Genomic DNA, 15,008 nt, shown 5'->3' on the forward strand with positions numbered 1-15,008 from the left:
GCCTTTCCCACAGCAATGGCAACAGCATGTTTAGTTAAACACTCTCTTGTTGAGGAATTTGATAGAAGTCAGTCAGCTCAATTTCATTAGCTGATCATATATTAGTGGCTTACAACTTAATTAACAGAAAAAGCTAGCTGTTTAAATTTTATTTGCAGATAATCTCGTAAACAGGCCCTGCACACCAGCTTGATTCACTGCTGCTCTGCTGCTTGTGATTCATGGCAGATACTATCACCAGTGCAGCTCCCCTGCAACACCTGGATTGGGCAAGCAAAGCCAACAAATGGCAGCACTTGCACAGCAGTGTCTCCCTGGGCTGGACATTCAGATGTCCCACCACAACCAGGCCCTGCCACCCAGCCAGGTAAGGGCAGCCACGTGGAAGCTGCAGCTGGTCTGCTCAGAGGCAATAACCAGCATAATGCACAGGTGCTGGCCACCACGCCACTCACAGTTTCAAGGCAGGATGAGTAGCATTGCTTTCTAAGATGCTTTTTCTTACTTACAAGCAGTTTTGCTGTTACACAGGGGACTGGCTGCAAGAGACTAGAACTGGGATTCATTTCTATTACAGAAATGTTCTCCACATTAAAGGACACATCCATCTGTAACACACAATTCTATGGTATGTCTCCTAAATGTGGAAACTTTTGGTAGATGACAACAAACAAAACCCCTTGCTAACGTAACTGAGAGAGCAGGATGGTTTCTTAGGGCAGTTTCTTTATGATGCAGAGGCTGGATTGACATTTCAGTTCACACCACATTCATAGTACCAAAACTTTATACGAATGCAGAAGCTGCCTTTTATCGGAAACAAAATAAAATAATAAAAAGCCATCCACTTCTTTCTGAAATGCTTCATATCTTACTGTCTAACTTTGATTACAGCAGTGTACTACAAAAAATTCAATACAGACTTTAAATACTGACAAAAGCCACAAGTAGATAGACACTAATGTCTTTCACTAGCCATAAATTCCACCATTATTGTTAAGCAAGAAGTTATGAAATATTCATGTGCATGAGGCCTTTTCCAAATAACACCTTTGAAACATTTTGTATTCTATGTAAATGCAACAAAAAGGTACCTTGATATCTTTGTTTTTACTTCATAATTTCCAAATCCTCTACTAGGTTGTGGTTGACAGTATTTTCTCACATCAAGTCCTACTTATTTACTCAATACTATTTCATCTGTATTATTCCATGTCATTACGCTAAAATGAAAGAACCATTCATGCTGCAGCACTTCCTATAATTGAAGAGGCTACAAAAAGGGTTGTTTGTGTGCATGTATGGGCCATTTGCTTATATTTATGGAAAAAAAATTATCAAGTTATAAGTTACTGGAAAGCTATGTAACAATCCAAGAAGAAGCTAAGAATCTGAGAAGTGTTAAGTAATAGCAAGTTTCAGACATGCATCATTCCTCTAAGGTAGCAGGGAATAGGAGACGCAGAGCTAAATTATTATTATTTTTAAACTTAAAAGTACATACGGAATCTATGAGATTAATGGTTACTGACTTGTTTAGTGCCTTGAAATGCTACTTTGTTCTTTGTATTTGCCATTATGGCTCAAACCTAGGCCCCCAGGTTTCTAAATCACAAGTGCCTGCTCATCGTATCCTGGGGTAGCCAACATTTGCCATTTCTGCACAAGGAGAAGGGGTAATTCTGAACCCAGATATTTAGCCCGATGCACCACACTTGTTTTCATCTCTCTCAGCAATAAACCTACATCTCCAAAGATGCAGGTGTCTCCAAGAGACCTGCAACACCAAAACCCCCTCTTCTGGCCTCAGAGGAACAAGGTCTTTCATGAATTTTCCTCATTTGACACCAATCTAACAGCCTCTAGGGAGGCAGCACACATTGGCACCTATCAGATTCAGCCACTACTGATATGATGTCACTATTCCATCCCCTCATTTCTGAGAAGATGGATGTGTTCATAAGCGATAAGGGCAGCTGGGGCAAGCCATCTGCTGGAGAAAAAGCTTCAGCTGCTATCTCATTCTTTCACCGTGGCACATCTTTGCACAATATACGCAACAAAGTACTATCTCCTTTATATAAATATACCTCACTCATCACTTCAGTTGCCTGAGGGCAAGTTTTCTGTTCTCCAGAAGCATGAGTAGTCTGACATGGGAGCAAGTAAGGTTGCTCCAGAGGCACAGCACTCCAGCCCAGAGGTCTTAAAATTTTTTTGTGCTGGCTTCAGACCATGAAAAGGCAGGAGAATATCTGGGAAGGAGGTTCTTCCTTAACTCCACAGTCCTCTTCCTTTTCTCCTGTTATGAAGTGCAAGAAAACTGGTGCCTAATTATGCATTAATTCAACTTCCCACTCAACACTTTATCAGGATTCTTTTACTCTGTCACTGTGCAAATTGAAATCTTTGATGAATAAAAATTTTCCTTACGTTGTACACAAACAAGCTTTGCCTTGATAACAGCTGCCCCTTACTTAATTGTAATCTTCATTAGAAGTAGCACTCTAAAGCGCTAACCAAATCCTCGGATTTTCCTAGAAAGGTCTAGAAACGTCAAGAGCCAATTAAACCATCATGTCAATGAGCCAAGTGTGCTGGCATTGCCAGACATTATATAAGAGGACTGTCACACAATAAACCCCATCAAGTTTTTCCATCTGCTTATCTGCCCTCTTTATGTCTGAGAAGCAAAGCAGAGGTCTTGTCTGCTTTGCAACAATTTAGTCATGATAGCGACAATTTTTTTTTTCTACTCATTTCCAGCATGTATTTTTCATGTGCCATAACTGAAATGCAAGAGAATGACTGATGTTTAAATCCTCGTAAATGGATATGACAACATTATCCTTTCCCTTAATTGGAAACAGGTCACTCTAATCGGTGACTATGACAGAAGAGGATACAATTTTACTCTGGCTGAGCTCTCACGTTTGGAAAAAGCATTGCAGAAAAATTATACTCCTACATATGAAATGGAATTTCTGAAGATAAGCTTCTAAACGGGTGACAAACCAGTCACCAAAGTTGACAGTGACAATTCAAAAAAAAAAAAAAAAAGCCACTAAAAACTAGCCCATTAATAAAAGATTGAGCCATAGACATTAAACATTTTTATTAGTTCTAGCTCATCCAGACTCCTACAAAATTGCCATCCAAGCTTTTCCACAGAAGAAGACAAAGATAAATCAGGGATGCAGGCAGCAGGGGCTCTCCACAAACAAAACTTCTGTTTGAACCATGATAGGAAATGTATACATAGTCCATTATTTCAACTAAGTAATTAGTTTAGCTTCACTCTTTCCCTGGATATTACGTTAGTTGGCTCCCAGTTGCCCATGTGAGCCTTTTAATGTTGTAGAGCAGGAAAGGAAAAAATACTTTGCAGCAGCAGGAAGATGTGATTATAAAACAGCTCAAATTGGCAGGAGCCATCATGAGAGAATGTGAAAAAAAAAAAAAAAAGAAAGAAAAAAAAAGGAAAAAAAGAACAATAACTGAGCGGATTACGTTGTCTGTTTCCTTCATGCCTAACTTTCATTTACACTAAATGTTTACAGCTTGGAAACTGTATTTAAAACAAACAAACAAACAAACAAAAAATCATTAGGATTATGATCTAAGCATAAGTAATGGGTGACATGTACAGTACAATAAACATATACCAAAACACCACTAACATCTGCGGTCAGTATCACATTAGTGTAGTCTTTGGAAGGTAGCTGGTAGATAACACTTCACTTTGGGCATCTTCACAGCACTCAAAGATTCCAAGAGGGTTTTGAAATACTGTCTGTCACTAGGAACAGTTTGTAAACAGACATTTGTTTTAATCCGGGAGCATTTTAACATACTGGTGTACAAATTGAACAACTATAATATAGGTCTTCTTTTAAAAAGTATTTTCAAATTCTTTTTTGACCAGTTGGCATGGTCATACTACATGAAACCTAAAAATTGTTAGCTTTGATATCTACAAAAGCTTCCTCGAGAAAGGAAGTTTATATAGCAGGAAAGGAACCTCTGTCACAACCCTTACATTAATCTCAAGTGACCTCTTCCATACTCCTGTTTGTGACCAGTTACTAGCAAATCCTGAAAAAAAAAAAATAATGCTGTAAACTGCAGCAAACTTAACATTGAAACAAAAGCAATACAAATTGCTTTTTTTCCATGTCTAAATTCAAATACTCAGACACCCCCAGAGCATTGCACTGGAGGTGTTTGCAAAAATCATGATTACAGAAGTGAAAACATGCTTTTGCATATCAGTTTCATTATAAGTATTACTTCACGTTTGACTAACCTACAATTAGTGCTGTCCAGCAGAAACTGTTTGCTGCACCTTTGTATTGGCTGTCATATATACATCTATTGTCTGTCACAGTAGTAATATCAAGTCCAGATCCAGAATCAGGCACTTAATCTGAAGTTAAGAAACCACAATCAGCAAGCTAGTAGGCACATAAAAACTCTGTTTTTCAACAGAGACATTACTGACAATTCAGTTTGGAAGAAACTGTTGCCCGTTAGCATCTCTGGAAATCAGAACACAGAGGCAACTGACTATGCGCTGGGATCCTACCTTTAGTGATCCAAATTGCTAAAGCATTTCCTAATTAATTTCTTTCAATTCAAATAAATATCACTTTAAAAAAAAAGACTCATAACAAAACAAAACAAAAAACACCAACAATGATAGAGCCACAGTCCACAGATATTAGTCAATATTAACAGTACATGGCATGGAAAATAAGAAATTAGTCTCCAAACATGAAAAACATTTTCATCTATTTTCATAATTTAAAGTGCTCATTTGTTTTCTAGTCTCTGAGCCTAAAGATCTTACAGGTTTTCTGCACAGGTAAAAGGACAAGAAACTTCCTGTGTTTTTAGTTAAAAAACTGGGATTCTGTAGATAACACCAACTCCAGAAGCTGGTAATTTAAGCGAGCACAAGGTATTGTAAGAATTGTAATAACGTAATAACAACTGATAATGCGTTTTAATACAGCATCTTTCCGAAAAGGGATTTATCAACAACCTACGCCTATGGGTGCATCATGGCCCTAATCCACCTGTTACTTCATGCGCAATGCCTCTCAGCCCTTGGAAAGCTCCTTATCACCAGGACAGCTGGACATGGGGCATCTTCTGGATTTTACAGTGATCCCAGTATAACTTCGTCAGCCAAGCACTGTGGCTGCCTTCCCATGGAGCTGACCCATAGTACACTTCCAGTTTTCAGGGTTGCACTTACTGTCACAACACGCCAGGGCTCATCCCCTGGGGAAAATGCGCCATGCCTCCTGGTTCAAGCACTTTTAAGCAGGGAGACGAAAAAAAAGGATCTTTTCATCTCTCTGTATCACCTTACTTTCAGTCACACAAAGCTGTGAGCTGGCACATCACTGACTACTACTAACTGAGTACCAGGAGCATCTAAACAAAATAAATACACTCGGATTGGGGTATGCCAAGGCAAGTCCTACACAAGCATCACCACAGTAAGGGGATTCCACTAGGATGCAGTGGTTCTGGCTGCCTGCTCGCCACCCAGGAGAGGGATCAGAGATCAGAACTGGCCTGCTTCAGGCATTCAGGACATGTCATATTGTTTCTTCTCTGTTACTTTGAACACTGCTATGTCAGCCTTTGCATGTTGGTCAAAAGCTCATACATGATGCAGAGCTCACCCCTTATATCTCACACAAGTTCATGTAAATACACAAAGCTAAGATGGATGAAAATGTTGTTATATGCAAAAAGTGTGGGGTGTACATAAGAGAAGTAGCTGAGAATCTAGGGTAAAAGGAAAAAAAAAAAAGAAAAATTATTTCTTAAAGAAACTCATATAAGGGGAAAGGAAAATATAGTGAGAAAACATGATATGTACCTACAGCGTTCCTTCTCTTGATTTTCTCTAGAGAACATGCTTTTCTCTATTGAATCTGCTTTGGCAGGGGGGTTGGACCCAATGATCCCTTGAGGGATCATCCCTTGATGATTCCAACCCTTACAATTCTATGATTCCGTGATTCTCACCTGATTTTGCAGGAATTTTTCATGGTGTAGAGGGCTGGGTACCTTTGAATATTCCTGATGGACTTAATTGTATTTCCTCAGCCTTGAGAATGGTTTCTGTTCTTCAGGCTTCAACATAAACCAATATAACTCCACTTACATATGTGCTTTACAGAGATGTTGCAGTTTGCAGTTACATTAAGATAGGAGGTGCTGTCTCTCAAAACTGGATATGTTTTCATACTCAAGAGTACCATGATTATTTAGAACAATCTGTTTCACACCTAAAAGTAAAATTCTTCTGCACTGAGTTTTCTTGCATTATTACATGGGCTCATTTATTTACATGCAAGATTGTTCACGTTACGACTAACAGCTTTTTTTTTCTTTAACAGTAAAAAAAAAAATTAAAAAGCCCTGAAAGACATCACAGAGATTTTTATACAAGGTGGAAAGATTTCCCAAAAATGGGGATAAAGGTATATCTCAATGACTGAGTATGACCTCCAAAGCTGTGCAGTGGCTATTTCTTCCCAATATAGTAATAGCAGACTCTTCCTAAATACTGCAATATGAAATTATACATAGCAGCTAAGTGCCTTAGACATGTCCAACCATATTTCATAGATCAAGCAGACTAAGGTCATACATTGCTGTGACACCAAATTCCAGTTTTGATGTAAAACTCAGCATCATTCTTACTGACCTTCAGATTAACTCTGACGACTAGGATTACTGTGTGGCCCGCATGTTATGTTTGAAATTACAAGATGACAAACTTTCTCTGAATCACATTTTCTTTTTCATTTGAATAAATACATGTGAAGAGTGTTTATCCTGTAATCTACAGCAAACAACTCTCTAAGTAGTTCAAACAAATACAAGCAAACTAGTGTTAGATGTAGCACCTTTGTATTTTCTTAAAGATATAAAGCAGTCATCATGTTGTATGTTAAAAATAGGCCCTCTTTTAAGAAAAAATGTGAGTATATATGGGAGAACTTGAGTAGAACTGATTCATAATCATTTTTATCTTTAGTGTCTTGGGGACACTACAAATAGGGGAATTGACAGATGTTCAAACTTCACAGTACGGCAAGATCAGACCCCAGGCATGGGTCTGACCTTACTCCCTTTGAAAATAATGCAAATTTTACCACTAGATTCAAAATGCTGAAATGAACTCTAAAACTCTTGACTTTGTATCTTGATGGCACATACCCAGTATGTCTTGAATAATTAGATCTTTCAACTGGCAATAAAATCTGAAAATGGTTCTGAGAATAGGGCAATGCCAAGCGGGTAACTCTTAATAATGGAGATTTAATTGCTGCCAAGAGTCTCTGAAGACTTGAGAAGCACAAGGCATGACAAAGAAATAAACTGGTTTTATTACAGGACAAAACCACACTACAGTGCGAACAATCCACATCTTACCCACAGGCTGAGTTGAACATGAGCTCAAAAAGCAGACAAGAAGAAATAGCAGATGTTTGGTAAGGGCAATCAAAGGAGGGCAGCAGAATTTAAAAGGGCATAAGCCGAGACAAAACACTCTCAACATTTTTTTGACTTTCAAAAATCCTAATTGCAACTAAAAGGGCTGTAAAATATAGCTGCTAAACTACAAATCATGAGCAGCTTTTACAGACGTAAGTGAGGCAAGAAACAGCCCATTTATTTGCTATAATTAAAACCTTCTTCTCTCTTATTGTACATGTAGCTCCCCAAATACTTGGAATATCTGTTGATGACAAATGCAAAAAATACATTCTGAAGCAAGACAGCAGGCTTATTAACTTGGCTTCAGCAATTAACACCAGAAATGTAGCAGCTACATGTTGCTCGTAAACCAAAATCATGAAAGAAAGTGTATGCATGAATGTTGTACATGCAAACTCTTGAAACTGCAAAACAAAGTTTTCAGTCACAGCAGAGCCCAGCGCACGTTCCCTGGATATTCTGAAATTTGATGAAGTGAGGTGCACTTGGTCTCGGGAACACACTCTGGGTCTCAGTATCTATCATGACTGTTATAGTCACACGCCAGTTGCGCATGTTCATCTCTTCCAAACTGTCTTAGGAAAACTGGTGGCCTTACTGCTGACAAATACAATTAAGTCTGTATCAGTCCTGGAATTGAGAACTACTTTTGCCACCTCTTCACAGCACTACTTTCTACATGCTTCTCTAGGAAAGAGCTCTTGTTCATAGTGGGATGCGTGTGAGAAGAACGAGCAACTGAACATCACCAGCAGTCAGAAACAGTCTCTTCTGGTTTAGACATTGCAACACACAGCGAAAAGGCATAACTTTCCAAGTCCAAACGCCCGCATTACTTTCACCATTTGTCCCCGGGGTCTGAACAGAGCTGCCTGTTTAAAATGACCAACGCTAGCCCTTCAGGAGCACCACAGCAGGCTTCCTCTCTGCCCGCGGTGCGCCTCTCAGCCACTCGGGCAGCGCATCCCCTCGGCGGGCAGCAACCCCCGCCGACCCGGTGCCGCCGTCCCACGGCCGGGGACACGCCGGCTACCGCCGGGACTGGGACCAGAAGCGGGACCAGGACCGCTAATGGGACCGTGGCATCCCCATCCCCGCACCACTGGCATGCGTCGGGCGCGGGCTCCTACCTTGTTCGAGGCCATTTCGCTGACGGAGTGCCTGGTCTGCAGGGTCTCCAGCTGGTCCAGGCACCAGTCCAGCTCCTCCAGGGTCTCGCTGGCCAGCTTTTGGTAGGCCTCCTCTGCGAAGAGATAGGGAAAGGCGTACTCAGTCCTCAAGCGCTTCACGGGGCTAACAGCGAGCTGCAGCGCGTCCATCCTGCCGCGGCCGCCCGCTCCCCGCTGCCCGGTGCCGGCACATGGGTGCTGCTCCTTCATATTGCCCCGGCCGCCGCCCGGCTCCGCTCCCCCTCGGGGCCCGCAGCCCCCGCTGCGCTGCGGCCGGCGGCAGCGGCGTGTGCCGGGCAGCGAGCACAAACTTCCCCGCTCCGCCCCGTGTCGTCCCGGGGACGCGTGTGCCGCCCGCAGCGCCGCCTCCCGGGGCCGTTCGCGGAGCTCCGCGGGCGCTCAGCGGCCGCCCCGCCCCGCCCCGTCCCGCCCCGTCCCGTCCCGTCCCGGGGGCAGCCCCCAGCCGCAGCCCCGGTCCGCGGCCCGGCAGCGGGGAGGCGCAGGCAGGGCTCTGAATCAGCGCCGTTTCCTGTTTTCCTCGCTCCGCCGACGGGTGCCGGCTGCCCGAGGGGACCCCCGCCCCGTCCCCGTCCCAAAAGGGCGCCTGGCCGGAGCGGAGCAGCCAGCTGCCAGGGCTCAGGTGCTGCAGGGACATTTGCTCAAGCCCCACGGATCGCGTGTATCCGTGCGTGCGTGTGCACAGAGTATCTAACACACGTTGGCCCTAAGTGAAAAAAAAAAAAAAAAAAAAAAGGATGGTGAAAGTTTTGGAAAGGGACCCCACGTTGGAAATGGACCCTCGGTAACATTTCGATCATGACTGCCTCGTGGCACCTGGCCTAAAACTTGCAGAAGTGACCCACATGCAGGGAAAGACGTTCCTTTATCAGCTGCGGGAGATCTATCAGTATGCAATTAATTACAGAAAAATAATCCCATGTCTAGGGGTGCAATCTCACCTACACAGCCTGACTTTTTTTTTTTTTTTTTCTTAAATATATCTAGGGAAAATTCTGCTCTGCACTGAACCAAGAGCTCAGTGCGTTTTAGCCCTGACGTGCTGGCTTTGCATGCACTGTATCTGAAACATGAAGTTTTGAAACTCCTGGCACGCATGGTTCTGGATCAGCTACATGCAAATGTAACTCCACGGTAGAGAAATGTTTGTTCAGTGGGCTTGTTATTCCCATCCAAAACATCTCCCTCAACTTGTTCCACACAAAAATAACTTTTTTTTTTTCCTCAAGATATCAGACAAGCAAAAAATCCAGCAAGCAAATTAACTAAAACTCCTTTTACAATAATTCTAGCATGGGCTAGTACCAAATAGCTCATTGCTTTACTGTTCAACATCCAGGATACCTGATTCATATCTTTTTACATTTCAGAGCACATGCTCCAGACCTTTGAGTTCCCTCAAAGCTGTTAAACCTTGCATAATTATTATTTTGAATAATGTCCATTTTCTTTTGGCAAAAGGCAAAAAGCAAGAACAACTTTGGATTGAGATTAACTGGCAAAAGTGCTTAAAGGAAATGTTGCAGTGCTTGCCCACATCAGGATTAATCTGTCACCTCTACAAACACAACACTTACAGACACTCACCAAAACCCATTCTCACTGAATTGTAGATACTGTGTTTCAAACATGTCATGCTTACTATGCACACTGCATCTGACCCCCCCCCCCAAAAAAAAAAAAAAAAAAAATCCCCTGGTAAATAAAATCAGGATTTCCCAGACTATTTAGCCATCAGAAGAGAATCTGTGGCCTGCTGTAATGCAGCAGGCATCACAGCTCACTAGCTTCATACATTATTTGTAAAGAGTGGCAACTGCAGCTAATTATTGGAGGTGGCTAGTATTGACCTCATACTGTAGGTTCCATCGAGATCCATACTAGAAATAGAAATCACTTTGTTTATAATATGTTTGTAATAGTGTGTTGTGTTAAATGCTTTTGATGAAGCAGAAGAGGAGGTTAACATATGCATAGTTATCTGATGACCTTTACAATGATTTCATCGCGGATAACACGCATAATGAAGTGAGGTAAAATGAATCTGTGCAATGCTGTGTTGCTGCTAGCCTGCAGCCTGCCCTTCAGCAGTTCTTGAAAATCAGGTATTGGGAAACTCATGTTTTTCTTCAAAACTAAGCATCATCCTTTCTAATACTTCACAACTAAAAGTGTGAGTTTTTTTTCTGAGAAGTATGAAAAAAAAAACAAAATAAACTTGCAGGATGCCATACTTAGGTAAAAGTAACAAAACACTGTTATTTTCAAACTTGAACTTCTTGTTATCCATGTAGCGATGATATATATTTCCTACAGCACCTTACATTTCCAAATCTTTACCTACTACCCACCTGTGCACTATCTTATTGCACATTAGAGAACAGAATCCAACACCCACAAGCAAGTTCCATCACCCTTAGGAGGATGTTTCTGACAACCTCCTGTTGCTGACTCCCACATTCAAGAATGGGAATGGGGTCCTGTGAGGACCCCAGCTGCCCAATCTGACTTAGGAAACTTCTGATGGCCAAAGGTTTGGCTAAATACCACCAGACAGACCTGCTGGACTCAGCACCTCCCGCAAGCTCTCAGACTGCAGAACCATCAGGATAGCTCTGTAAACTTAAATGGAAATAAAAGGAACTCTAAACAATGACAAAGTCCTCATCAAGCAAACATCCCCTGCTGCTCCAGCAGTTCTGAAGAACTATAAGGGAAGCTTTTCTTAACAGTCCTGAAGCTGTAATTGTGGCCCACACTGTCGTTACACAATGTGGTGGAAAATGTTGTCTAGGTTAACAGCTTTCCAAGTATAACACCTCATCACCACTGCACTAATATATATATATACATACATATATATATATATATATATACGCCATTCAGTTGTGACCGCCTCACAACACTGTTTCTGACCTCCCTCTTACCTCTAGGGTAGCACCCTGAAATTCCCAACTAGGACTCATGCACTGATCAGTTTTCTGGCATAAGCACCAGACCAAGCTTTAACTTTTGTAAATCAGCGGTTTTTTTTGACATTTAAAAAGTGCTTTTTTGTAACTTATTACAGTGTTTAACACCAGTTGCTTTAAAATTTGCATGCTGCTTCTTGTATGCTTTTAGAAAAAAAAGGAAGTGACAGCAAACGTTCTCTTCACAGTTCACAGATTAATACAAACAATCCCACCACATGTAGCTTTCAGAGTGGTACATAGAAAAAATAAATAAAAAAAAAATCAAAGGCTAGCAAGATGAACAAGCTCAGACATAAGCAGTTGATGCTGCACAAGCATTTTTTTTTAAAGGATGTTCTACTGTCTGTTTTTGTAAAATACTTGATTCTTAGCACAACTCCTAATGAAACACCAGAAATAGCTGTGCTTTTATCTGCACCCTTCTTTGGGAACAACTTTTGTTGAAAAATTTCAAAGGGGAAAATTACCATATTACAATAGTTAGGAATTATGTCCACTTAATTAAATGGTTCATCGTGATTTTCTTATACAGTGTCCTAGAGGACAAAAAGCAATACTATTCTTTTCTCTGAATTGTACTTACACTAACCTTTTCAGTACTTTAAGCAATTTTAGCACAGCAGAAGGAAAAGGTAATACAGGTTCTTCATTGTTGTTTCATCAGTCGAGACCATGTGATGTGAAGAGCCTAAAAAAGAGTTGACTCTGCAAGCCTTAAAATGGGAGTGCCTTGGAGGCAAGATATGGTCACAGAAAAGCAATGCCATGCTCCAGATGGGCTCAGCATGTGTACTGTCTTTTGAGGACACTGGCAAGTGGAAGAAGCTCTGGAAACCTCTAGGCTACTCAAAATAAAGATGAGGTGAATATCAGAGAGACTCTCTGTGAGACTCAGACCCTGGTCATCTTCTGAGTTTTCTGGCCACCTTCACGATTTTCCGTGTAGCATAAGATTGGAGTTTGGAGCAACAGAATCACTGGGCCAAGAGCTGCAGTTTCTCTTAATACTACAGCATTTCAAAAAAAAAAATGTTCTGTGGCTCAAATTACTATTATTATTTTCTGTAAATGAGGATGCTAGTACTTAACAGCCTTAATTGAATATATAAGCCATTAGGCTTATATATTCAAGTGACTTCAACACTTCAGTCAACGTTGGCACCTTCTATTTTACATAGCCATATTAGCATTGATTCAGCACAGAAACTGCATGCATTTTCTTAGTCACCCATTTCACAACTGAAAAAAAATATTCAGGTATTACTGAGAAGTAAGTATTGTGACTCAAAAGGCATTCTTTGTGGAGTGTTCACATCTCATACTGTTGATAAAATGAAATTATGAAGGATATTTTTTGTTTAGCATCTAGAAATCTGGTAATATTTCCTCCCCCCCGCCCCCCCCCCCCCCCCCCCCAATCACAAGTAAAACAGAATACTCTTGACCAGATTTTGGAGTGAGCATCTGGGCAGACAACTCAGCTGCAGCGGTTTTCTCAAAAGCTTTTTTGATGGTTCCACTCTGAACGCTCACTTTCTTCCATGCCAGGAATCTCTCCAAGTTTCCATTCTAGTGAAGAAAAATCCTTTATGCCAGTCAGGGGCCTCATACATGGACAGACTGTGTGTTGATGACCAGGACTGGTCTTCTTTCAGACTGTGATGATCAGTAGGGCTTTCCCAATAAACTGATTTACACCATGTCACTAGCTTTAGCCTTAGGCTATGGAAACCATTCTATCTCCCTGAACAGAAAATGCTGTAACTTCCACAAAATATTAGGAGCAAAATGTTAAAGTCTAGTTATGCACAACTTGTCAAAATATTAAATATTTCTATATTATATATATATATTTTTTTTAAAAAATGACCATATAGAGAAATACAGATACAAAACATAAATCAAATGAGGACCTAAAGGCAGCATACTACTGTTTTCATGGGGGGAAAAAATGGCTTTCTAACCAACATTTTGTGTTTCGCTCATGGTCTCAGAGAACTCTATGTATGCCATATAACAATCTCTTTATAACTTCCATATGCATATTTCAGGGACAAAGGTAGGAGCAACATACTTACACTCTTACAAAACCAGATAACAGAAAGGCTGTGGACATCTAGGAAGAAGTTATCAGTCTCTTGAAACACATCAATTTTAGTTAGTTCAGAGTAATCAAGGCCCTTCTGACTCCTAAAATTTTGAAGAACTACATAATCAGACTCTCACTATGTAGTTTAGTTTCACTGCATGGGGTGTTGCTTTTGGTGACTCTTCGGCTTTTCTCTGGTGTCGTCTCCTCCTCTCTCCCCTCCCCCCCCTTTTTTTTTTCTATTAAATATTTGGTCTACTTCTTGGAAGAAGCTGTGGAATAAAGTCACTCATACATATATAAATTGTTGTGAAGTCTAGAAGTATGCCTGCATTAAGTATTTGCAAATTCATCTGAAGAAATAGTCTTGCAATGCCACAGTAGTATGGCAGACTATCAGAAAAACATTCTTCCATTGAAGACGAGCAGAAAAAACATAGGATCAATACATGCAGCATATTTAAATGATTTACTGCTTTAATGACACAGTGGGTCAAAATGTTTGCATGTTTGCTTGTTGCTACTCTTTGCTCTTATCAAAAATCCCATAAGGCCAAATGAACTTCTGCTACCACACATTCCTACCCAACGCTCTTTTCCCTTCTGTCTGCTTTTGGCAAAGGACCAGCAGGTTCCTGATAGTAGGCCAAGTATGTTCCTACAGTTCTTCACTGTCCATAAGAACCTGCCAGAAGGACCTCATTTGTTCACTGGCAAAAGAAGTAAGTTCTCCTGTAAAGCAACTAACTTTGCTCAAAATAAAGAAAAAGAGGAAAGTTTGTCTGAGGTTTTCAAGTAGTACTACAGCAAAATATCATCTGCTTACATTTTTATTGCTTTATTTCTATGAACAACCTGCATTTTGAGGAAAAGTACATACCTTTTTGAATTTCTTATTTTTCTCAACAGTTGTAATTGGTTAGATTTTGAGACTCTTGGACAAGGAGTCCAATACTGGGTTCATTGTTCAAACTGCTTTCATATTCTATTTCTTATATAATACAAAAATTCTAGGTGCTAGGGTGTATCCTGAAGATCATTTTCCCCTGCAGCTGTAAAACATTTGGTATCTGAGTAGGATACTGCTGTTCTTTCAGCATGAGAGGAGTCACAGATTTTCAAAGTAGAACAAAATTAAATTAATAGTCAAGAAAATAAAAGACATTTTGTCAAAAATTTGGTGGTTCAAATAGTCACACTCTCACATTTGCTGTTCTGTAACAGTGTCTG

The 15,008-nt window shown here is 40.8% G+C and overlaps 1 protein-coding gene across 6 annotated transcripts in view; it reads right to left on the reverse strand.

The window, feature by feature from the left end:
* PDE4D (phosphodiesterase 4D) overlaps nucleotides 1-15,008 on the reverse strand; it is a 674,141-nt gene that overhangs the window by 46,320 nt on the left and 612,813 nt on the right. For all 6 annotated transcript variants that reach the window (XM_038170325.2, XM_072031125.1, XM_072031126.1 and 3 more), the window contains one exon: nucleotides 8,658-8,770. In XM_038170325.2, the coding sequence (XP_038026253.1) occupies nucleotides 8,658-8,770 (113 nt within the window). The remainder of the gene's footprint in view (nucleotides 1-8,657; nucleotides 8,771-15,008) is intronic.

The sequence above is a fragment of the Anas platyrhynchos genome, chromosome Z (assembly GCF_047663525.1).
Source record: "Anas platyrhynchos isolate ZD024472 breed Pekin duck chromosome Z, IASCAAS_PekinDuck_T2T, whole genome shotgun sequence".
Classification (NCBI taxonomy): Eukaryota; Metazoa; Chordata; class Aves; order Anseriformes; family Anatidae; genus Anas; species Anas platyrhynchos.